Genomic DNA, 24,026 nt, shown 5'->3' with positions numbered 1-24,026 from the left:
CACCATAGCCAGAGCAATATAAGTCCTAAGCCAGTGTAGGCCAAAGAGTAAAATCTTGTATTGTTTTTAAAAAATGAATGAATGAACTGTTTTAAAAAAATGAATGAATGAATGAACTAGTTTTAAAAAGAAGCTCCAAGAATAGTGTATAATAAACTTTAATTCCTGAATGTCATGATTTTATGCTTATATTGAAATAGTTAATGCAACCAGAACAGAAAGTAAATCAAGCAGGGAAACGGTTTTCTTGTGACTAATGATGTTTGTCCTCTGTAAGAATACTTTTGAAGTGTAATGACATGTGGACCATTGCTGTGCAACTGAATTCTGACTTGCAGAATACTGTCAAGGGGAATAAGAGAAAAGCTGATGCCCGTACCCTAGGTTCCTGAGTTAAATTCTCACATGTGGCTGAGTCCCTTCCTTTCTCACTCTGTCCCCCCCCCCCTTCCTTCCCTTTCTTTGCAAGCATGATGTCTCTTTACCTTCAGTACTTCAGTGTTTTCTCAGAGTGTTTTGTATATTCATCCAACGTGATTATCAAATTTAGGACATCAACCCTAATATGATGCTGTTGTCCAGTCTATAGGTGTTTCTTTGGTTTGATCTGTTGACTTAGCTGGCAGTAGAGTTCCTGATCTGGTCTCTCAACTCTAACAGCATGGAGTGGTTCCTTAGTCATGATATTGAAATTGTTCATAGTCGAGGCCATCCTCTGATTTGTGCTTGATGTTTCTTTTCTCCTAGAGGTTAGTGCGTTTGGGGGTGGGAATATTCTCGGTGCATCCATCATGCATGGATGCTTGTGGTACTGATTTACCTTCCTGCAAGTGGTGTGAACTTTGGTCTTTGATGAGGATGTAGCAGTGTTAATGTTAGAGCTGCACAAGGCTTTCATGGAGGCCAGAGATGCCATGTACATTGTAGGAACCTCTCCAACTTCTCCAAAGTAGACTCTAGTAACACTGCTGCCCATAAGAATGGGTCTGCAGCTGTCAACTGTCCTCCAGGAAGCAAACACCCTCTCTGTTCAGAAGTTCTACTCTACTGCAATGTCATCACTTTTACTCTCGTACTTCTAAGTCTCTTGTTGGGAAGGAAGTACTTTGAGTCTGTATGCATATTTAGTGTTTCACAAACTTCTGCTAACTTGTTTTATGTCTTTTGGTTTCTTGTTTGAATCGGGTATTGTCTGATGGTAGCTAGATACTGATCTTCTAATTCCATTATTCTGTGTTAGTTTATTTCTTACTAAAAGGGATAGATAGTTTTATCTTGTGTCTTAACTGGTCGTTTGTGGTGTTGAAATGAACTCAGGACCTTGTGCATGTGAGACAGTCATTGTACCACCGCTGAGCTATACCTGAGCTCTTTCTCCATCTCTGTGTCTGTGTGTGTATGTGTCTGTGTGTGGTGTGTGTGAGAGAGCTGTGTCTTTGTGTGGACTTATGAGTTGTATTACAGTGGACTATAATGTTACAGTACTTGCTTTGATACCCAGATTATCCTTTATTTGGCCATTGGAAGCCTGTAAAATTGTTCTGTGTCCCTTTGATATAGCCCTACAGTCCTTTTGTAGCTTTTTTTCCCTTCCTGAAATAGCAGTGATCATGATCCATGTTGAATTTATATTCTCCTACTGACTCCAGCTATCTTTTTTTTCCTATGAAATTCTGGCTCTTTTTTTTTTGTGAATATTTGTAAACTAAGACCAGGATGCTAGTAATCTTGTGTCTAGATCCTCTCAGTTGATAAAGATAGATAAATTATACATATACATACATATATATATATGTATATATATGTCTCCTGGATCTAGTTATATGTCTATTAAAAACAATGAGTTCATACCAGTAATCTGATTTCTGATGGTATCACAGGGTTCATTCTATTCTTCACCCTTGCTATATTTGTCCTTGACATTTTTCTGCAGCCATCAGAAACCTGCATTTCATATGGAAATAGTTCAAACCATTAGAACATAAGCTAATAATGATCTCAGGAGTTAGTATTGCCTTTCAAAATGAACTAAACTGACAGTGAAAATGTATTGCTTGCAGGGTCATAATCGTATCATTGCCTACAGTAGGCCAGTTTACTTCTGTTTATGTTGTGGTCTTATTTGGCTCTTGGATTATGGCAGTAGAAATCTAACTACAAGCAAGTTCAAATTATATGGAATAACTTTCACCAACCCACTGGTGCTTCTATCAGCCAGGGATTTGGTTATAGGTGAGTCATCTTGAAGGTATCTCTGATCTTAACATTAGTTTATTTGTTTACAAATAGTTCGCTGATAAATAGATACAGCCAGCTTATTTTGGTTACTATAGTCCTGTCTAGAGGTACTAACAATGAAAAGGTTAATGGTGAATAAAGTTGATGAGGATGCAGGGTAAAGTTTACCATCATCATCATCATTATCATGATTATTATACATTTTAGGTTCATGTTATGTAAAAAGTGGTTGAAATTAATTTTCCCCTGTGCTGGAAATTGAATGTAGGGCCTCATGCTTACCAGACAAGTGCTCTATCACTGAGCTGTATCCCAGCTCCTTAAGATGATTTTAAAAGGTATTTTTTTAATAGATAGAAAAATGTAATATCCAACTAGCCCTGTGACGACAGTAATTTTAGTTCATATGTTTTAAAGTTACACAGTAGGAAATGTTAAATTTGACTTCATTGAGTATGGGCTTTAACTGAACAAGAGAATGGATACAGTGGTTTTTTTTAATAAACTTTTCTTTCCTTCCATAGTGTTTACACTCTGTTTCCCAATAGTATTTTTCATTGGTCTCCTGCCTCAGGTGAACACGTTTGTAATGTACCTTTGTGAACAATTGGATATCCATATCTTTGGTGGAAATGGTGAGTAAATTGCAGTTACTATAGTATGAAGTAATAAACTGAACATTAAATATTGCCCCACTTTTCATTTTAGAATTGAGATTAGCAAATAAAAAGTTCCTATTCAATTATTGAAGGCAGAAAGGCAGTTGGTTGTAGTTAAGAAAAAAAAGTTGTAGAATAGTCCCCATCCCCATCCATAGGTGATAAGTTCAAGCTATACTGTGGCTATACCTGAGGTACTGCAAATAGTAGGAACCTAGGTGGACTATTTTTCCTGTATTGTACCTGCATACCCATGGTAGAGTTTAGTACATACATCAGGCACAGTGAAGTGAGCAACAGCAACTAATGATGAGGTACAACAGTTATGCAGTTTATCCAGTCAGCCTAGATGAAAGTGTCAACGTTTTGTTCAGTGGAAGACCCTGTCTTTAGGCAGTGATGCAGAGGATGACACACACACCCTCCTCTGGCCTCAGCATGCATTTGTGGACACGGGTGTGTACACCTGCACACTGACATGTTACAACATAAGAATGACACACGCACCCTCCTCTGGCCTCAGCATGCATTTGCGGACACGGGTGTGTACACCTGCACACTGACATGTTACAACATAAGAATGACACACGCACCCTCCTCTGGCCTCAGCATGCATTTGTGGACATGGGTGTAGAGGCCAGAGGCTCAGATCCTTGGAGCTGGAGTTACGGGTGGTTTTGAGCAGTATGATGTGACTGTGAGGAACCAAGTTGTAAATGAGCCGCACATGCTCTTAACCCTGAAGCAGCTCTTCAGCCTCCAAAATACACTTGAAGCCCATTAGAGGTGTAAATGTTTCTTCGGAGAGTCTGAGGTACATGTATTTTATCAAAGGTTAAAGATAGCAAGCAAGACATGATACGTGAGGGTGGATAAGGCAGGAGGATTGCTGAGAGGGGCAAGCCAGCCTGAGCTAAGAGGGAGACTCGCCTCAGCAAAATAGAAGTCTTGGTCCTGTCAGGATGAAGTAGCTGATTGTACAGGTCACATGAGCAGATGAGTGTTGCGCTACTTGATAGGTTTTTGTGCATTTGAGTTTTTTACAGTAGGTGTTTTTAAAACCCTGATTTCCTTCTCTGTCATTGCCTAGCCACCACCAGCCTGCTAGCTGCGCTGTACAGTTTCCTCTGCAGCATCGTGGCTGTCGCCTTGTTGTACGGGCTGTGCTATGGAGCTCTAAAGGTAAGTAAGCAGCAGACTGTAGTGCTCTGTGTCTGTGCTTGATTCCAGATTCCATCCTGCCCTGGTTGAACACTTTATACCAATTTCCCGGCCTTCTAATGCTGATCTATATATACTCTCTGTCTTACTTTGGATTTTAAAGCACTTTGACAGTCAGTCATTATTAAAGGAAAATTGTTTTCTATACAATAATTCTAGGTTACTATTTAGAAGTTTATGAAAACAAGATTGACCTGGAAGAGAGGCAAGCATGGTATTGCACAATATGCAATTAAATGTCTATTCTGGTTAAGAATATATGTAGCTACTACCTCTCATCAAGAATATTTACATTTATAAGAACATGTTTTCACTGGGGTATAGCTCAGTGGGAGTGTTTGCCTAGTATGCTCAAGGCCCAGTGCTTAGTTCCCAGCACAGCAAAGCCAAACAACAAATGAGTCCAAGGGTTATAGGTGAAGGTACGTGCCAGTGACACGGCACTGGAGCACACTGTTGGTTTGATTTATGAAGATGTCCTTGAGCCCATGAGCTCCCTTTGGAAATTGTACCAGTAGTTTATAACCCCTCACATGTTTCTGCATGTTTAATTAAAGCTGTGAGAAGTGACTCCCTTCTGCTTTGTTTTGTCTGTATTGTTTACAGAGTGCCTGCTGTATGAGAATGGTGCTGAGAGCCATTTGTCTGTGAGGAACTTGTAGGTCAGCTGCAGTTCCCAAGTCAGCAGACAGGTGGAGAGTCCAGAGTGCTGAAGGCTAAAAACCATGCTGAGCTTCTGGGCCCCAGCCTCAGGGTGTATGCTTCACTGAAACAAGATCCCATCAGTGTACTTGGGGACTGTATAAAAAAAGAAAAGAGGTCTAGCTTGAACCTGTGGCTATATAGTGACACCTAGTAGATGATAATGGAAATCCTAGAGTTTAAGAACAAGGAATTTTTTAATGTGAACACTTTATTTGTTCATGTTTATGAGGCCCAGAGGCACATAGCAGTAGTCTTGTAGAAAGAGATTTCTGTTCATGCTTGGTAGATAATCATCAACAGAACCGTGTCATTGAAGACTGCTGCTCTGAATTGACAAGAGAAAAGTGAGTTTGAACACTGAGAGATGATAGTATTTCAATGTTAGATAAAATAGAGACCCACAGGGAACAGTCATTGAGGCATAAGATCTGAAAGGTTTTTATTGGATTTGGTACCTGATAGAGTATCAGTGACTTAACACAAGTAGTTTCTTTGGCCTTTTGAGGAAGAAAACTAAAATAAACTAAGGAAATGTATTCTATACTTTCTAGAAATAGCTGTGAAGCCTGTGGACATGAGATGGATTGTACTCTAGTTTTTTGGTTTTTTGTTTGTTTTTCGAGACAAGGTTTCTCTGTATTGTTTTGGAGCCTGTCCTGGAAGTCGCTCGGTAGACCAGGCTGGTCTCGAACTCACAGATCTACCTGCCTCTGCCTCCTGAGTGCTGGGATTAAAGGCATTCACCACCAATGCCCAGCCTTCTAGTTTTGTTTTTTAAAAAAAGATTTGAGAGTTGATTTACATTTAAGTGTAAAGGGGAAAATAAACTAAATACCATCTATAAAATGAACACAACGTAAAATGTGAGAAATGATAGCAACATAAGTGAATAATATGAATAAAACTTTGTTACCAAAAGAGAGAGGCAAAGAGAGGAGACAAAAGAAATTTAGTTTCTAGATCCCAGGGCTCCAGAAAAAATAACTAATATGGGGTAGTGTTCTTGAGAGACAGGAAGGATTAGGAGTTCAACACTATCTACATCTACATAGCAAATTTGAGGCCAACCTGAGCTACATGAGACCCTTTATCAATGAAAAAGAAATCTAAATTCATGTGGAATAAAGTCCAGCTACTAATATAGCTAAAACTTCTTAAACTTTAAATTTGCTGTCTCTAAAATATTGATGTAAGAGTATTATATACTAGGTCATAAGTTGCAAGCATCGTTTTCTCTGATTTTTTTCCTCAGGATTCATGGGATGGCCAGCACATTCCAGTACTTTTCTCCGTTTTTTGTGGTTTGTTAGTGGCTGTGTCCTATCATCTCAGCCGACAAAGCAGTGATCCATCTGTACTCTTGTAAGTGAGATCAGTCATTACTGTTGAACATTTAAGTACGAGGCATTTCTGGAGTCCCTACGGTTCCTTTCCTAGTGCCTGGTTGGAAGCCGCCTGATGTGAGTGCTGGGAATTGAATTCTGGTCTTCAAGAGCAGAATGTGCTCTCAACTGTTGAGCCATCTCTCCAGTCCCATGGTGGTGGTTGTTTTTGTTTTGCTTTTCAAGTTTTAATGACAGCATTTTTACTGTATGCTTATTTATGCCAAAATAAACTTTTTAGAATTTACATGTCTCAGTGATTAAATGTAGTTGGATTATTTGGTTTTATATCACAAACAACTTTGCATGTTTTAATTACTAGCTTTCAAGCTTCATAAATATTTTCTATTAAATACTTTCTCTTATTTTTTTTTTCAAATAAAGCTCTTTGATGCAGTCCAAGATTTTTCCAAAATCTGAAGAAAAAAACCCAGAAGACCCTCTGTCTGAAGTGAAAGACCCACTGCCGGAAAAGCTTAGCAATTCTGTTGTAAGTAACTTTTTAAACCATGACAATTCATATGGCAGATGATTGTGTTATATATTGAATACATTGTAAAGTCTTTAGTAACTGAAGGAAATATGTCACTAAATATTGTTCATTGTATCCAGTCCAGATTTTAACATACTCATTAAGCATCCTCCATCCTAAAAGTCCAGAGTAGTCTAACTCAGAATCTAAAGCTGTTTGAGCATTGACATGTCTCACATTAGTCTGATGTGATCAATCACGGGCTCACTGATAATGCTATTTGCTGTTAGACACACACACACACACACACACACACACACACACACACACACACACAAACCAACTTTATTATTGTTGTTGTTATTATTATTATTTATGTATGACTCATATCCCCAAAGTATATCATGTTATATAAGGAAATATTCCCAAGTCTGCAAACACCCACAGTCTTTCATACTTGTGATCCTAACCATTTTGGATAGGAGATAGTTAGCCTGCCTAAGAAAGGTCCTGTCTGCACACTTGGTCTCAGTATAGAAGAGCATGTTAAAAGGTTTCATGTTGAGTGAAATTAAGTCATTTCATTGATCCTAGAAATGCCTGGTGTTCTCAGGGGAGACAAGGATCTGAAAGTCGAATTCAAAAGTAGTTACTCTTTATCCTCATTTCATTTTCCATGGTTTCAACTCCAGGCCAAAAATACGAGCTGGAAAATTCCAGAAATAGAAAATCTATAGGTTTTAAATGGTACACTGAGTTCTAGGTCTCTATGAGGATCATGGAACTTAACTATGGATAAGGGCAGATTACTGTTTAAACTGTTTGACATAAGTTAGATTTTATTATTTCTATTGAGTAAAACAATAACCTACGTCTTGTGCTTCATTTCTCAAGAGCAATAGAGAAAGTGTGTTTGGAGGCTACAGAGTTGGCTCGGCAGTCAAGAACACTTGTTGCTCTGCTGAGGACCTGAGTTCAGTTCTCATCACCCCATGGCAGCTTGCAACTGCCTATGACTCCATTCCAGGAGATCTAACATCTGGCTTCTGCAAGGATTACACACATGTTGTAGATAGATAAGATAAGCATTCAGGCAAAACACGTATATAGATAAATACAGAGAAATTTAAAAATGTGGTTTCCAAGTCAAAGAAAAGAAGAGTCTACTAATAAATACTTATTAGAGTATTCTCAGTTCAGTTTAGTGATTCATAATGTCACTTTATTCACTTGAAAAGTGAATTCTAGAGATTCATATGTTTGATAGGACAAAACACACCTTTTTTCCCATTTTATTTTAGATTGTTTTTCTTCTGTTGTGCTGCAGATTGAACCCAGAGTTTGCAAGGCAAACACTCTGTTAAAACTATGTTCCTGGTCCCTTCACTTTACATTATTTTTGTCTGTCTCAATGATAAACTTACCTAGGTATTAATTGGACATAATACTTACTTTAAATGGACCTGACTGGTTCCAAATTCTTTATTGCAAGATTAAATTGAAGCAAGTTCTCTTCTGATTTTAGTTTCTGTATTCATGTTAAATGCAACTTACATGTCCACTGATCAATAGATGGCCAGGGATGGCAAGGTGATCCTGTTTACTACAGAGTTGAGCTTCTAAAAATTCAAAACCTGAAATGTTCCCAAGTCACTGTTCCAAAAAAAGCTTGGATTTTTAGAACACTTTTGATTTCAGATTTTTCAGTGAGGGATCCTCAGCTGGCAGAGTCCACACAAGTGCTCCAAAGACTGAATGGACCCCAGAATCAAACACTTTTGGTTCCAAGTTCAAATGAGGATTCTCAGCCCTGTAAAACCAGTGAAAGTTCCCAGTCTTTGGGAAAATAGGATGTGTGATGCAGTATTGATGCCTCAGAAGATCAGCTCTAGTCTTCCTGGTCAATAAAAAAGCAAAACGTACTGACCAATGAAGGGAAAAATCTTACAATACTTTGTGTCTATAACACTAGAAACTAGGTGTCATATAGTACCAAGCTCTGAGGAAACCCTAAATATGAGAACATTGAGTAAGAAAATAAGACTTACTCTACATAATTATTTTGCATATGGAATACCTAAAAATGCTGAAGTGTATCAGTGCATTATTGCAAAATTATTTCTTTAACTTTACCAATTGGTTTAAAAAAAGAGATTTTTTTTAATTGTATGTAAAGAGAAGTATGGTGGCATTTGGGAGGTAGAAGCAGGATTGGACATTCAGGGTCCTTCAGCTACTGACAACTTGGGGCCCGCCTGGATTGCATGCGAGCCCGTCTTAAGAAGTATGTGATGTTTAATGAATGCTCTCTGTCCCACAGAGTGAGCGTTTACAGTCCGACCTGGTGGTGTGTGTCGTCATTGGTGTGCTGTATTTTGCTATCCATGTCAGCACAGTGTTCACAGCATTGCAGGTAAAGAGTCCTCTCGTTTGAGTTATAGGAAGTAGCATCACTGATGGGCATTGTGGCACTGAAATACCGGAGTTGTTTGGTTTTTTTTGGGGGGGGTGATTGTTTTTAGTAGTAAGTTCTCACATTTTTATGCACATATGCTGTGTATTATTGTCACCCCTTCCCAACCCTTGGCAGCCCCTACCAGCGCTTCCCCAAATGTCTTTCCCCTTCTCATTATTGATTTTTTTGTGTGTGTGTCCCGTGTAATTGAACCAGAGCCTGAGTGTGGAACTTCCTATGAGGACCTGGTGGGCTTACCATGGGCACACACCTGAATCCTGTGCCCTCTCTTCTAGTGTCTGTTGGATGCCCCTGTTCAGCAGGGAAGGGGCCCAAGAGTCCTCTCCCCACCCTAGCTGACTGTTAGGAGGGCCTGGCTTCTGTTAACTCGGGGCTAGCACACACAGCTGGCGCCTTCTGGAATGTATGAGTTTAAGCATTTTACCAAGTTTTCTCTGGGCTGTAAGTCTATGAGTGGCTTAGGAGCTTATTCCTCACTCACTCACTGCAGTCGTCTGAGGTGATGTGTGCAGTCCTCATCTCCTCACTCACTGCAGTCGGCTGAGGTGACGTGTGCAGTCCTCATCTCCTCACTCACTCACTCACTCACTCACTCACTCACTCACTCACTGCAGTCGTCTGAGGTGACGTGTGCAGTCCTCATCTCCTCACTCACTGCAGTCGGCTGAGGTGACGTGTGCAGTCCTCATCTCCTCACTCACTCACTCACTGCAGTCGTCTGAGGTGACGTGTGTAGTCCTCATCTCCTCACTTAACTGCTGGCTGGTTGCAGACTTCAGCTCCTGTCCATGTATCATTCCAGAGGCTCCCCAACTGTTCCCTAAATGACATCTGGTTTCCCACAGAGCAAGTGAGCCGAGAGAAAGCCCCAGCCAAAATGCACTCTTTTAGAGTCTCATCTGCAAATAGCATCCCACCCTCCTTTATTCTCTTGATCATGAAGACTAACTTGGGAGAGCATGGAAAAAATACACAGAGGTACAGACACTAGGAAGCCAGGGCCATGAGGACCATTGGAGGCTGGTTGTCAGTTTGTCCTCTAGCCCTCATGATTCATACCCTCCGTATGCAAGGTGTGTGTGGGTTTTGTTTTTTCTCCTAAACTTCCCAGACTTTACTGAGCATCACTGGAAGAGTCGAGTCTTGTTATCTAGGCAAGTTCAGGGATAAGAGTGAGTTCCAGGACAGCTAGGCATACACAGAGAAACCCTGTCTTGAAACCACCCCTTAAAAACAAGTGTGTTGAGGCCTTTTTTATGTCATGCATAGTGCTCTAGACTTACCAATTGGGCTGTTAATTTTGAGAGGATCCTTGTCCTCAGATGTTGACATCTGTACTGGTTTTCCCCCTTCACTCTGAGTTGTGATGTCCTGATTCTTTGTAATACAGAAATTTTATTTTTTTCACTGTTTCACATGCTCACACTTGCGACCACTCTTTTCTCCTAGCTCCTGCCCCGCCTCCCCAGCCCTCCTACCTCACAAATCTCTGTGTTCACGTGTGCTTGTTTGCTTTGTCACCCACCAAGCTTAACCAAGGCTGACAGTATGACAGTGAGGTTAGAGCTCTCCTTGAAGTGGTGGGCTCTCAGCAGAGTCTGCCAGAATCTGTAGACAGCCAGTAGTCAGCGGTAAAGGGTGGAGTCCTGCCGCTCCCTCCTCGGTCTGTGACTGTTGGTAAGGGCCTGTAGCCCCAGCCGTTCTCTCAGGTCTAATGGGCGACTCTCAGAGCCCTTCCTGTTTCCCAGCTCTTCTTCCACAGCGTTGCCTGAGCTGCAGACTGGTACTGTGGCGGTGAAGTTCCTTGTTGAGTTGGGCCCACATCTGTGGCTCGTTTTCTGCAGTTGGGGCAGAGTCTCTGCGTTCACACTGTTCATTGTAAGGGTAGGCTTTCCTGATCAAGGCTGGAGCTGCTCTTGTCTCTAGATGGAAGCATAGGCCACACTGCTGTGTCAGTGTAGTTAACCATCAGAAGTGCATTTCCTGCATGAGCCTACCAGCTCCTCAGACGTGGGTTGTTACGTTAGCAAGGCTTGCAGTACCAGACATTGGTCTCACCACATCCCCTCTGGAACAGGTCTTGAATGCAGTCAGAGGGCCATATGGAAATTGCTGAGTGGATGCCAACAGTGTAAATTTCACCTTGTTAGGTGTTAAATTTTGTGTTTCCAGAAGTACTTGGACATAGTCCCTAGACAGTGTTAAGTACTTGTTAACAGTTTGATCCCCTGGGGTCTTGTTTTTTGTTAAAGCAGTGTCTGAGGTGTGACAGGGCCCAGCTTTCGCTAGCCTCTGTATTACCCACCACTAAGGGGAGGCACCCTTAGGCCTCGGCTTGGTGCATGTGACCCTTACATTTCCCAGGCTTGCTTGTGAGGGCGGCACTCTTCCAGTCTTGTACGAGTGCTGTGGGCTTTCTTGTCTCGTTCCCTCCTGAGGTTCCTCATAGTGTCCTCGTGTATGGCTGCCATTCCGTGAATACTTGAAGGCCATCAGCAGATCTCGGGGCGGGCTCTCCTCTGCCGTTTCCCTTAGGTTCATGGTCCCTGCTGGTGAAGTCCCAGTTCTGAGGGTGCCTCCTCCTGGGGCCATGAGCAGGACAGGCACAGCCCCCTTCCGTGGTTCCCTTTCCTCTGGGCACAGGCTTATTTCTGTAGCTCTTACCTAATACAAACCTCGGGGCCGTGTGCTTTACTCAGTTTTGGTTCTTACATATGGGAGGGTAAGTCACTGTTCCCCCACTTGGGCAGAGACAAAGGCGCCCTCCGTTATTTGATATTGTTAAGAATGTTGCTTGTTTTTCTTCTCTCCAGTTTGAACTGTGACTTCCTGAATACCCTGGGGTGCAGCTGGACACTCCTTCATGTCTAGGGGGCTCCAGGGTTTTAACACGGGAAGAAATGCTCCTTCCTTCTGTGAATCTAGTTGTGCAAGGCACCTGCCCGTGACAGCACAGCATGCAAACCCCAGAGAAGACCCAGTTCTGTTTCGTTCTGCTTTTCTCTCAGACCAACTTATGTCCCTTACCTCCACTAGCTCAAACAGGTGAATCCTTTGCCTCACAGAGTCACAGAGAATATTCTTGTAGCAAGAAGCAACAGTTCTAGCCACTTTCATGGAATATAGTGTCAGACACCAAAGTAGTTACCATATTTCAGATGTTACTAAAGCAAGTCAGCTAATGTTCGTTCAGTTTAGGCAGAAGAATAAACTACAGATACAGAAGCGTTTAACTGTGTTTTCTAGATTCTAAGATTGGCTTTGCTGTGCCCCAATATCAAATGAAAAGTGGAACCAACCAACGGGGAGCTCTGCAGTGAGCCAGCGGAGCTCTAACGCTGGCCTCTGGTTTTCTTTCAGCCTGCTCTCAAGTATGTGCTCTATGCACTGGTTGGCTGCGTGGGCTTTGTAACCCATTACGTGCTGCCTCAAGTAAGGAAACAGCTGCCATGGCACTGCTTCTCCCGGCCTCTGCTGAAGACAGCCGAGCACAATCAGTATGAAGTTCGAAGTAAGTATCCTTACACCCTTGGTTGAGCTCGTGGCTCCCTTTACCATGCCAGCAGGTGGCTTAAACAGGCATCAGTGAGTCACACTCGGACTGGTGTTTCTTGCCGTGGCTTTGAAGCTCCTGGTGAACCGTCTCCTGTAGGGCATTGTCTGCAGCTGAAAGAGCAGTGACTGTACCCCAAGACCATCTTATCAGAGGAGACTTCCTGCACTAACTGTTCTCAGACCTGTCACTGACGCGTTCTGCATGTGGCTTTTCTAGCTAGCAGTTTCTGGTTGATAGACAGGCAACCTGACCCCCTCCATTTGAAAGGGTTACTCAGGCTTTGGAAGGAAGAGAGGCCTTTTTCTGTTATTCCACTAGAGAAGCTGTCCCACTTAAGAACAGTACAAACAAACCTTTGTGCAGTTCAGATTTGGGATAAGGCATAAAATGGCTCAAAAAGAGATAGAAGGCCTGTCCATTTAGCAAGCTTCTCCTTTGCCACTGTATGCTGTGACTTACTCATCATTGTTCATTAGCCCTGTGACGGACGGTTCATTGCCTATACACAGGTGACTAAATGAGCTAGGTTTCCCTCCTTGGTCTTCAGTGAACTACTGTAGAGAGTGACTCACGCAGTCATTTAATGATAAGTTGATATTTTTGGAGGACATTGAAGCCTTTGAAACTGTATAACAAAGTTGACTTTTGGTCCTCACGACCAAAAGTCATGGAACTGACTGAAGCATCTTGGAGAGACAACCTGGTACTAATGAGTAGTGTGGTAGAGACCCTTTGCAAATTATATACCTTTTTTTTTTTTTAATTTTGTGAGTGCTCTTCATGTACACCTGCATGCCAGAAGAGGGCATCAGATCCCATTATAGATGACTGCTAGCCACCATGTGGGTTCTGGGAATTGAACTCAACCTCTGGAAGAGCAGCCAGTGCTCTTACCTGCTGAGTCAACTCTCCAGCCCAATATGTGCCCTTTTAATAAGACTGTAAGAATTGGTATTAGCCTGCTCTTGGCATCAGAAAAGTAGCACAGTGAGAGGCTTTTCTTTTTCATGATAAACTATCACTTAAATTATTTCTATCATTTTTATAAATAAATAGTACAAAATATATCTAGTTTGTTTTTAAAATCAGTAGTTTTACTGGTTGTGCATTTCTTTAATCAGTCTAAATTTGTACAGATTTTGAATTACCATAACAATTGTGACTTACTGAAAGTTCTAAACTATAGTAAAGTTTGTTTCCTTGTGCTGATGTTAGAAGTGAAGACTTCCTAACTGCCTTCTGTACTGTTTCAGAAGCCAGAGAACTGTGCTAAGTTAGCCATCATTGTCACTGGTGATGAACATGACTTTAGTAAGCTGGGTGAACTTAAACCATACATATGTGTAACTTTAGCATATGCCTCAGCATCTGAAAACCAGATACTTTAATAGGTCTTGCCTATTTAGGGATGAGGCACAGCCTAAGAATGTTTAGTAGCTTTTGCTGTATACAAATACAGAAAACGAGAGAAATCATAATAAAAATAAGGTCTCAAGAAATGGAGTTTTGCTGGAGGTGCAGTTCCATGGTAAACATTTGCCTCCCTTGGCCTGACCTACAGCTTCATACAAACAGCTTATAAAATGTGTCAGTTGTGTCCAGGTTGAAAATCGTGTGTGTGTGTGTGTGTGTGTGTGTGTGTGTGTGTGTGTGTGTGTGTGTGTGTGTGTGTGTTCTTGTTGGGGGATGTGGGGTGTTTCAGAGCACATAACAGTTGACCGTTGAAGTACGCATTACTTATGCTTTTGTGCTGATAGCATTTAGCTGAATTTGAGTCATAAGTTCATCTTCTTACCATATGCCCTGCTTCTTTGAGCGTTGTATGAACTGTGATCTTCTGGGCTTGTTGCCTCATCAGATGCAGCCACTATGATGTGGTTTGAAAAACTTCACGTGTGGCTTCTTGTTGTGGAGAAGAATGTCATCTATCCACTGATTGTCCTCAATGAACTTAGCAGCAGTGCAGAGACAATTGCCAGCCCAAAGAAACTGGATGCAGAGTAAGTCCATAGTCTATGATGTGTCCTTAGATTAGAGCAGTGATAAGCAATGCCTTACACTTGATAAAGTCATTTCCAGTCACTGGTCAGGTATCATTAAAAACTGTGTCTCTGGCATGCAGCATCAGAATGGAAAAGGCCCAGGTGAAAACCTCTTTTGTCTTCCCCATTTTGAACAGCACTGTTTACTGTTCCTGACTCCTTACTGTCATTAAAGGGCACTAATTCAGCAAAGTCAGCTTGGGGCTGGCTAGGTGGCTCAGTGGGTAAAGGAGCTGCTGCCAAGCTTCATGACCTGAGTTCAATCCCTGGGACCTAGTGGAAGGAGAGAACCAACTCCAGCAAGTTGTCTGACCTCCAAATATGCCATGGCAAGTGTGTGTACACACACACACAAGCACTCATGAGAAACATGTAATATAAGAAAACAAAATTAGTTTTAATATTAAATGGAAATTCTAGGAGATGATTGTGTGTACTGTGTAAATTAGACCATCTGGTGGTTTTTTGCCTACATGGTTAGCCTATCTGCAATCACACTCACAATTTTAGCTCCATGTTATGGCCTGTTAGTACTACATGTTTTTCATATATTAAATGCAACTAATATTAAAGTGATAGAAGTTAAAAAACTAGAGAACTAGGTTTCAGAACTATAATGTTATTTATGTACAGGATAAAGATCATAGTATGTAACGATAAAAAGAATACTATATTAGTGCCTTTCAGGGTGTGATAAAGCTTATCCATGGAAATTATTGTTATTGTATATTTATTTCTTGAGACAAAGGAGTTGACACTGAACTTGTGATCTCTTGAGTTCTGGAATCCTGGGTATACACACCCATTTTGCTGTTATAAGTCAATTCCAGAGGTTTAAATCTGGTCTGTATCGTAAGCCTGTGGGGAAAGGTAACTTCAGGGTTCGTGGGTGCTAGCTGACTGCTGTGCCTCTGCCTGTGACAGGTTGGGGGCCTTGATGATCACCATCGCTGGCCTGAAGCTGCTGCGGTCCTCCTTCAGCAGCCCCACCTACCAGTACATCACTGTCGTCTTTACTGTGCTCTTCTTCAAGTTTGACTACGAAGCCTTCTCAGAGACAGTGCTGCTGGACCTCTTCTTCATGTCCATCCTGTTCAGCAAGGTAATCCACCCCAGGAGCATCTGTCTGCAGAGAAGCTCGCTAAGTGAAATGCTTGCTTCGTGAGGTCTGTGCTGCTGTTTCATTTGACTTAGTGGCTTTTCAGTCACCAGTTATCTTGGAGCATAGTAAAACCTGGAAGCAGTGCTTGTCGCTGTGTTTCATAAGAGCCAGAGTCAGATGAGGCTTACATGGGGACTGTATCCACCTGTAGTGACAGATGCCTAGTACAAAGAAAATTGCTGTTCAATAGGTAGTGGCCACTGCATTGAAGAAATTGTTTCCTGGTTCCTGTGTCATTACATTTGGAACATAGTTACTCCAAAGCATTAAGGTTCAAGGGTAATGTGTTCTGGGATAAAATATATGCATGTAATATATGCATGTATTAGAGACACCTAGAGTTTCTGCTCAAGGACCACAGTTTTGTTGCTTCTGTTCCTTATTTTGCTTACAATAGTAGCAATACTGTGACTGGCCAGAAGAGGGCAGATAACTCTTAAACACCAATCAGTGAGTGTGTGTCTTTACATTAAAAAAAAATCATGTTTATATTAAAATAATGCCCATGTTTTGGCAGTTTTACTTACTATGCAATTGGGAAATAATTTCACTGTTATTTCCCTGATGGGAGGAAGACACATCTTATAGGCCTTTTGTTTTCCTATTGAAAAGCCTGCTCAGTGTTTTCCTGACAACTTTTCCCTTCTTCCCACAGCTTTGGGAACTCCTCTATAAACTGCAGTTCGTGTACACCTATGTGGCGCCTTGGCAGATCACATGGGGCTCTGCGTTCCATGCTTTTGCTCAGCCCTTTGCGGTGCCCCGTATCCTTCCCTACAGTTATGAGAATGGCTAGTCATATCCTTGATGAGAATGTCAGCCTACAGTCAGTCTTGACAGCAGACAAGCTTGCCAGGGATGGTGACAAGCCAGCAGGGCTCGCAGGCTCTCCCGATACAAGTTGTGCAAGCCGCAGAGCAGCCAACCATGAGGAAAGATTAAGGATTTGTAACAAGTAATGCTATTTTTAAATTTTATATTTAAAATGTAAGTTATGAATGTTATTAAGATCTAGGAATTTTTAATGCACTTGGAATAAACAAACAACAATTTTCATAACTTTAGAATACCTGTGAAGACTAGTGACTCCAGCCATGTGTGAATGCAGACTTTCAGTGTTTGCAATTCAGTGCTGCAGCTTTTAAAAATATTTCATGACATGTATGCATTTACTTTGTGAGAGAGAGGGAGGGGGAGGGAGAGAGAGAGAAGAAGGGAAGGGGAGGGAGAGAGAGAGAAGGAGGGAAGGGGAGGGAGAGAGAGAGGGAGAGAGAGAGGGGGGGAGGAGGGAGACAGGGAGAGAGCTTTGCACATGTAGAGGCCAGAAGACACCTGGGAAGAGTCAGTTCTCTCCTTCCAACAAAATGCTGAGGCCTGGTAGCAAGCGCTGTTACCTGAGAGCCATCTCATATGGCCCCAGATTTTGCTTTTGACCTCTGTAAAGTTAAACCCAGGTATTCCATCACAAGATTGACATGTGGACTTTCCTCCTCTCCGTCTTTCTGTGTGTTGTTTGCTCCTTAACCATTTCCTCATAGATTCAGCTATGCTGTTCGTGCAGGCGCTGGTGTCAGCCTTCTTCTCCACGCCGCTAAACCCCTTCCTAGGCAGTGCCATATTCATCACATCGTACGTTAGACCTGTGAAGTTCTGGGAAAGAGACTATAAGTGAGTAAATGAAGCACACAGAAGCTGGTTTCTGTCTTCTTTACAGGGAATAGCATCATTATGAAAAATACCTTTTATTATAATTTGTTGTGATGAAATATTTGTTTTTGCTAGAAATTTACAATTTCTTTTTTTTGTTTGTTTGGTTGATTTATATCTTGTTACTATTTTGTTTTGTTTTTTGTGAAAGGGTTTCTCTTTGAGCTCTGGCTGTCCTATAGACCAGGCTGGTCTCGAACTCACAGAGATCCTACTGCCTCTCAATGCTGGGATTAAAGGTGTGTGTCACCACTGCCCAGCTACAACTGTTTTTAAAGTTTGAAAATTATATAGAGTGGAGGAAATTGATCTTTATTTTTTCATCTATTTATACGATTCTTGAAAGTATAGTCCTAATTATAAACTTTTCTGCATTTTCTTCTTCTTGGAATTAGTCCCTATCAGTAACACTGTGACATACATTATACAGCATCACACCGTTGTAACTGCTATGGTGAGCTATAGCATATTTTCCTTTAAAAGTTCTTAGGAATGTGTTTCTAGAGCTAATCTCTTATAGATGTCTTTGCCTTTTCAGGAAGAAAAGGCATGCAAACTTTGTTCCTTCGACTGGCTGTTTAATCTGATGCTTAGAGCAGTCCTTGCCAGAGCAAAGTTGCTGAAAGAGGTGTTCTGAGTGAGGGATATGAACATTTGAGAGTGTATTAACATGACGGTGTAGAAAACAGCTTATCTAGATTTATAGTTCTACTTTCCCATGCCTCTCTCTACACTGCAGTGCAGTGACATTTGTACTCAGGAAGATAGTGGTCTCGGCTTACACAGGGAGCCAGTTTGTAAGCTTGACATTTCTGCTCTGGCCCTCATCTGAAACTGTAGGGGGTGTTTCCCATTTTCATTACTTTCTGTGTTCTATTCTTCTGGGCCAAGTTATATCCTGTGATAGCAGTTCTTAACAGTTTGTATCAATGTTTTTGGTACCCTTAAAAATATTCAAGATACCATAGTATTTAAATAGAAGTTTTATTTAACAACATTTCAAAGAAACCCTTTTTAAAAGTTCTAATGTTTATTCATTTAAAAATAGAAAACTATCCATGATAGTTACAAATTTGAAGTCAGTTTGGACTACATGGCAAGACCCTGTCTTTAAAAAGAAAGAAAGAAACCATATTAACATAAATATCATTTTTAACTGAGAGTATTTCCCACCTACCAAAATTTTAATAAGATTGCAGTTTCCATTTTGCAAACCTTTAATGTCTTGCTTCTAAAAGACGGGGTAGGTCCATATTGAGGTGTTCTGCATCCACTCTCTTGCAGTACGTCCTTGCATGAAATAAAGGGAGAAAATCTGTCCTCACAGATACACAGTTGGAAGAAATGCTTTTTTTAATAATGTGTGTATGCATGTGCACTGTGTATTAACTGGTACCCGAGGGATTCAGAATAGGGCATTGGAGCTCCTGGAACTAGAGTTAAGGAAAGTTGTGAGCCACCATGTGTGTATCAGGGACCCAACCCAGGTTCTCCACAAGAGCAGCTAGTGATCTTAACCACTGGGCCGTCTCTCTGGCCCCTGAAAGACGTATTTTAAGACCGTTGTAGGTGTCTTTCATTGATCTCTCACCAAAACTCAGAAAGTAATGGTGGTGTGGGTTTTTTGTTTGTGTGGGGAGATTGTTTGTTTTGGGGGTTATTTGTGTTTGTGTTTTATTTATCAAAATAGGGTTTCTCTGTGTAGCCCTGGCTGTCCTGATTCTGTCTGTAGATTCAGAGATTCACCAGTCTCTATCTTGAGTGCTGGGATTAAAGGTGTGCACTACCACTACCCAGCAAGTAGTGATTTCTTAAAACTAGTTGGAGGGTGGACTCTAAACTGAATCTGAACATTTAGAAGTGTGCTTTGTCTAGACTGATCTTTTCGTTTTCTTTGAATCAGAGTTTTTGCTTATACATAATTTTTAGTGCTTATTGGTCATTTGAAAATGACATGCTTGTTGAGTAAATAAAATAGGTCTCCAGTGCTGGTAGAATCATTGCATGGCCCTTTAGAAAGGTGTTCGCAGTGTCACCAGTCTCAGAAGAATCGTGAGGTGTGTTGCACACTCATGGTTGTGATACAAGTTTTCTAGATTCTATTGTTTTGCTTGAAGTTTTGGATTTTATTGTTGCTACTGCCATGTTTCCCATGAAGTGACAGGCTTGGTCTGCTCTGTGCTGATAAATGCCTGTAAATAACACATCTGAGTAACCTGCTTTTTCACCGTCTTGAAGTGATGGTGGGTTTTTTTGGGGGGGCGGGAGGAGCCACCAATTCAGCCTGTAGTTCAGATTGGTGCACAAGACAGTATAGCACTTCAGAGTGGGTGCAGTGCTCGATGTATTGTCTCCTTTTGCATACAGGTTACCAGCGTGGTCTGAACTGAGGAGTAAGAAATTCAGACATTGAGCTCTGCTGCTTCCCTTGGGATGTTTCTAGATAGATGAGTTAACTGATTTCACACTGTGTGGTGGTGAAGTCTGGATACTGTGTGGGCCCCTGCCTGGTTTGTGCTCAGGCACCAATCTTGTAAGGCCATGCTTTTACACTGCTGTTGCAGGTGTCGTGTAGTGAGAAACAGCAGCACAGTTTGGTATTAGGATAGCTCTGACCTGGAAAATGGGGAAGAGTCTATACTTCTACTGAATCCATTTGGGAATTGACCTTCTGTGGACCACAGGATCTCTGGGCATAACTAGGTATACCTTCCCCTGAGAAGAGGCTTCTATGGCCATATACTTGAGAGAGCTGTGTGCAGTCTGTAATTTTTTCTTCTGGTCAGTTTTCATTTGTAGTACATTCATAGGTGTCTTTTTATACTCTTTAATGAAACCTGAATGAGGAAGGTATGAAGGAAAATAAAAATTTTAACTGTAAGTCTGTGCTACCAAGTTGATTATTATCTAATCATAGTTTTTTCCCCCAGAGATTTTCCTACAGAGGTACGATTTATCTGTATCTTGTAATTTTTCTCTTGCTTTTTTTTTATTTTGTTTTCTTCAGCACAAAACGTGTGGACCATTCAAATACCAGGTTGGCTTCTCAGCTTGATAGAAACCCAGGTAATAGCTCTGTCTGTAAAATGGCAAGTCGGGGGTTTGTGTATGCATATTTAAATGTGTGCGCACACGCACATACGCGTTCATAACTTCACTCCCTACTTCCTATAACCTCTCTAAAAGCAGCTCTGTTCTGTTTGACACAGGATCTCTGTATAGACTGTTCCTGGCTTTGAACTCACAATGTAGTACAGACTGGCCTTTAATTCACTGTCCTCCTGCCTCAGTCTCCTGAAGGCTTGGATTATAGATACTTTTCACTTTTTTCTTTTTTACTTTAGCAAAGCATAGTATATGTGACCTAGAGAATATCCTTGATAAAATGTATCTTAAGAATGCAACAGAAACTTTAAATATGCCATTCAAGAACAGTACTTATATAAGCTAAGTAGAAATCAGATGAAAACTAGGTAAGAATGTTGAGTGTGCCAACATGTGTCCTTACACATTTCTCCCAAGTGCTAAGTAAATATTTAATTTCATTTAATTAATCATGTGAATAGATATCATGGGGAATTTTCTAATACCCACCCAAGGTGATGCTTTAGTGGGTAGAATTTTGGTGGTGGTATCAATATCCAAAGTTTGGTTCTTACTTGTTTGGAAAATCTCATTTTATCACCCTATTCCTGAAAAACCTTGCTGCTCCAACTATTCAAGCCTAATGAACCAATTAATTATCTCAGGAAACTAATTAACATTACTCCCAAATGCACTGGAATATGTTTCCATTAAATCTTCAAATGCTCTATCCTTCTGAGAAACCAAACTCTTAAAATCAAATTTATTTTCAATTAGGAAATTGAACTAGGGAGAGCTCTTTACTTGGTCTTGCTCACTTATAGCCTCATGGAGGAAAAAAACCACCTCATCTCCAGCATGTGCTTGTGCAGGCTTGGGATTCTTGGACGCTGGTAACACCATGCTTAGAAAGAAATCACACACCTTTTCAGTGGACAGACATACGTATAACTAGATGCAATTAGACTCCCATTTCCCCTTCATTATCCTAATGCGCAGTTAGTGTGGGTGGAAAATCTTGGGAGGCAGAGGCAGGCTGTGACTTCAAGGCCATCATGGCCTAGACAAGTTTGATCCGGTCTAAAAGAGAAACAACCAGGTGGTGGTGGCTTACACCTTTAATCCCAGTACTTGGGAGTCACGCACTTTTAATCCCAGCTCTAGGAGGCAGAGACAGGAGTGATGTGGCTGGGGGGTGGGGAGGAATATAAGACGGGTGGAGACAGGAGTTCATTGCATTCAGTCTGAGGATTCATAGGGACAGAATCGCCCCTTCGATCTTCCTCCTGTCTTCTGAGGGGAGGTACCCAATAGAGATCTCTGCCTAATGTTTGGTTGTGGTCTCCATATCTCTTCCCATCAGCTGCCATGGGGGCCTCTTAATGACAGTTAGGCGAGGCACTGATTTGGGCTTCTGGCAGCTGGAATGGCCAACCGCCTTACTTTCTTCTCCTCAGAACCACCTCCCACTGCTGTCACCAGCTAGGCTAGGCATGAGCCTTTGTGGGACACTGTGCTTGCAAACCATAACCCTGCTTTGCATTTGTATATATATTGTAGGGCTATAGCATGTATTTTTTCCTGTGAAATAAATGTAAACACGGCCATAAGAGGAATTTAATTTTAGGTTGGTTGGTTGTTTTGTCTGTAGCCCAGGCTGGCCCCAAGTTTGTGGCAGTCTTTCTGCCTCTGCTCTTGAGTGCTGGGATTGCAGCCCACATTGTGACATTATTCATCAATATAACAGGTGCTTAAAGTGAAATAAACTCTTCTTAAAATCTCTTCTTACAGGATCAGATGACAATAACCTGAATTCCATCTTTTATGAGCATTTAACCAGATCCCTCCAGCACAGTCTCTGTGGTGACTTGCTGTTGGGAAGGTGGGGAAACTACAGCACCGGAGACTGTTTCATCCTCGCCTCTGACTATCTCAATGCGTTAGTCCACCTCATAGAGATAGGCAACGGCCTGGTCACTTTCCAGCTGCGAGGACTTGAGTTCAGAGGTAAGATGCCCACTCACCTTTTACTTTCACAGTGTGCTTGTGATAGCTAAGTTTTATATGTTGAAATCTCAAATGAAAGCTTCAGAATTGCCAAGAGGAGGACGGCTTAGCCAGAAAGAGCCTCTGCTGCACATCCAGAGGACCCAGGTTCTATTCCCAACCAGACCAGGTGGCTCACGCCTCCAGTTCCAGGGATCTGACATCTTCTTCTGGTCTCCAAGGGCTCTTGTGTGCATGTGGTACACATCCATATATACTCAGGGACACATATGTACACACAAAATAATAAGTCTTGGGGGAGAGTTAGAAGAAGAGACCTTTGGGACTGTAGCACAATATTGTCTTCCTCCGCCCAAGTTTTTTGTTCAAAGAAGAGTGCTGTTGGCACTTGTGTGTGATTGGCTTCTTTCCCTGAGGCTGCTGCCTCCTTGTTCTGTTGCCAGGCCCTGTGTCACCACCCGCACATGTTTGTTCAAGGACTAAAGACGTAGAACACTGAGTTTTTGTGAGCCATGCTTGTAAAGCACCGTGCCATTGTCCTCAGTAGTCTTTTGTTGTTGTTGTTGTTACTGTTATTTTCAATACAGGGTCTCACTATGTATCTCTGACTGACCTGGAACTCACTATGTCCACAGGCTGGCCTCAGATTCATAGAGCTCCACCTGCCTCTCTCTCCCCAGTGCTAGGATTGAAACGTGTGCCACTACACCTGGATCTCGGTGGTCTTTTCAATTGAAATGAAATTGCATAGCCTAAAAACAACTGTTTAGAAAGAGCAGAAGTGGTGACCTTAGTGTACATTCACGAGTGCAGCCACCACTTCTGTCTAGTTCCAAAACATTGTCATCATTTCAGAGTAACCTTCAGTCCTGTCAAAGTTACTCCTCATTGCCCCTCCCACCAGCTCTCTGCAACAGACCAGTTCATTCTACATAGAAAATCATACGTTCAGAAATTGTGTTATCAAATCCCGCAAAAAGTAGCCAGCTTGATAGGACTGATTCAGACACCCTGAATGTGACTGTCAGTTAGGAGGCCTGGGCAATGTATGGGGCCTCTGGTAATGGATCGGTATTTATCCCTAGTATACGAATGGACTTTGGGAGCCCATGCCACATAGAGGGACACTCTCTCAGCCTAGACACACCAGGGAGAGCCTAGGCCCTGCACCAAATGATATGACAGACTTTGAAGATCCCCCATGGAAGGCCTCACCCTCCCTGGGGAGCAGAAAGGGGAAGGGGAGTAGGAGAGGGAAAGGGAACTGGGATTGACTTGTAAAACAAGCTTATTTCTAATTTAAATTTTAAAAAAT

General features: G+C 41.8%; 1 protein-coding gene across 6 annotated transcripts in view; it reads left to right on the top strand.

Annotated features, from left to right (window-relative positions):
- The window catches only part of Pcnx1 (pecanex 1), a 134,839-nt gene that overhangs the window by 91,470 nt on the left and 19,343 nt on the right, over positions 1–24,026 (top strand). For all 6 annotated transcript variants that reach the window (XM_040742811.1, XM_040742809.1, XM_040742810.1 and 3 more), the window contains 13 exons: positions 2,061–2,232; positions 2,763–2,873; positions 3,988–4,079; positions 6,076–6,185; positions 6,590–6,695; positions 8,998–9,090; positions 12,514–12,664; positions 14,568–14,709; positions 15,676–15,853; positions 16,569–16,677; positions 17,452–17,581; positions 20,628–20,686; positions 22,496–22,711. In XM_040742811.1, the coding sequence (XP_040598745.1) occupies positions 2,061–2,232; positions 2,763–2,873; positions 3,988–4,079; positions 6,076–6,185; positions 6,590–6,695; positions 8,998–9,090; positions 12,514–12,664; positions 14,568–14,709; positions 15,676–15,853; positions 16,569–16,677; positions 17,452–17,581; positions 20,628–20,686; positions 22,496–22,711 (1,669 nt within the window). The remainder of the gene's footprint in view (positions 1–2,060; positions 2,233–2,762; positions 2,874–3,987; positions 4,080–6,075; positions 6,186–6,589; positions 6,696–8,997; positions 9,091–12,513; positions 12,665–14,567; positions 14,710–15,675; positions 15,854–16,568; positions 16,678–17,451; positions 17,582–20,627; positions 20,687–22,495; positions 22,712–24,026) is intronic.

The sequence above is a fragment of the Mesocricetus auratus genome, unplaced genomic scaffold (assembly GCF_017639785.1).
Source record: "Mesocricetus auratus isolate SY011 unplaced genomic scaffold, BCM_Maur_2.0 Super-Scaffold_15014, whole genome shotgun sequence".
Taxonomy (NCBI): domain Eukaryota; kingdom Metazoa; phylum Chordata; class Mammalia; order Rodentia; family Cricetidae; genus Mesocricetus; species Mesocricetus auratus.
The sequence above is the reverse complement of the archived record's forward strand: the minus strand, read 5'-3'. Positions and strand labels throughout refer to the sequence as shown.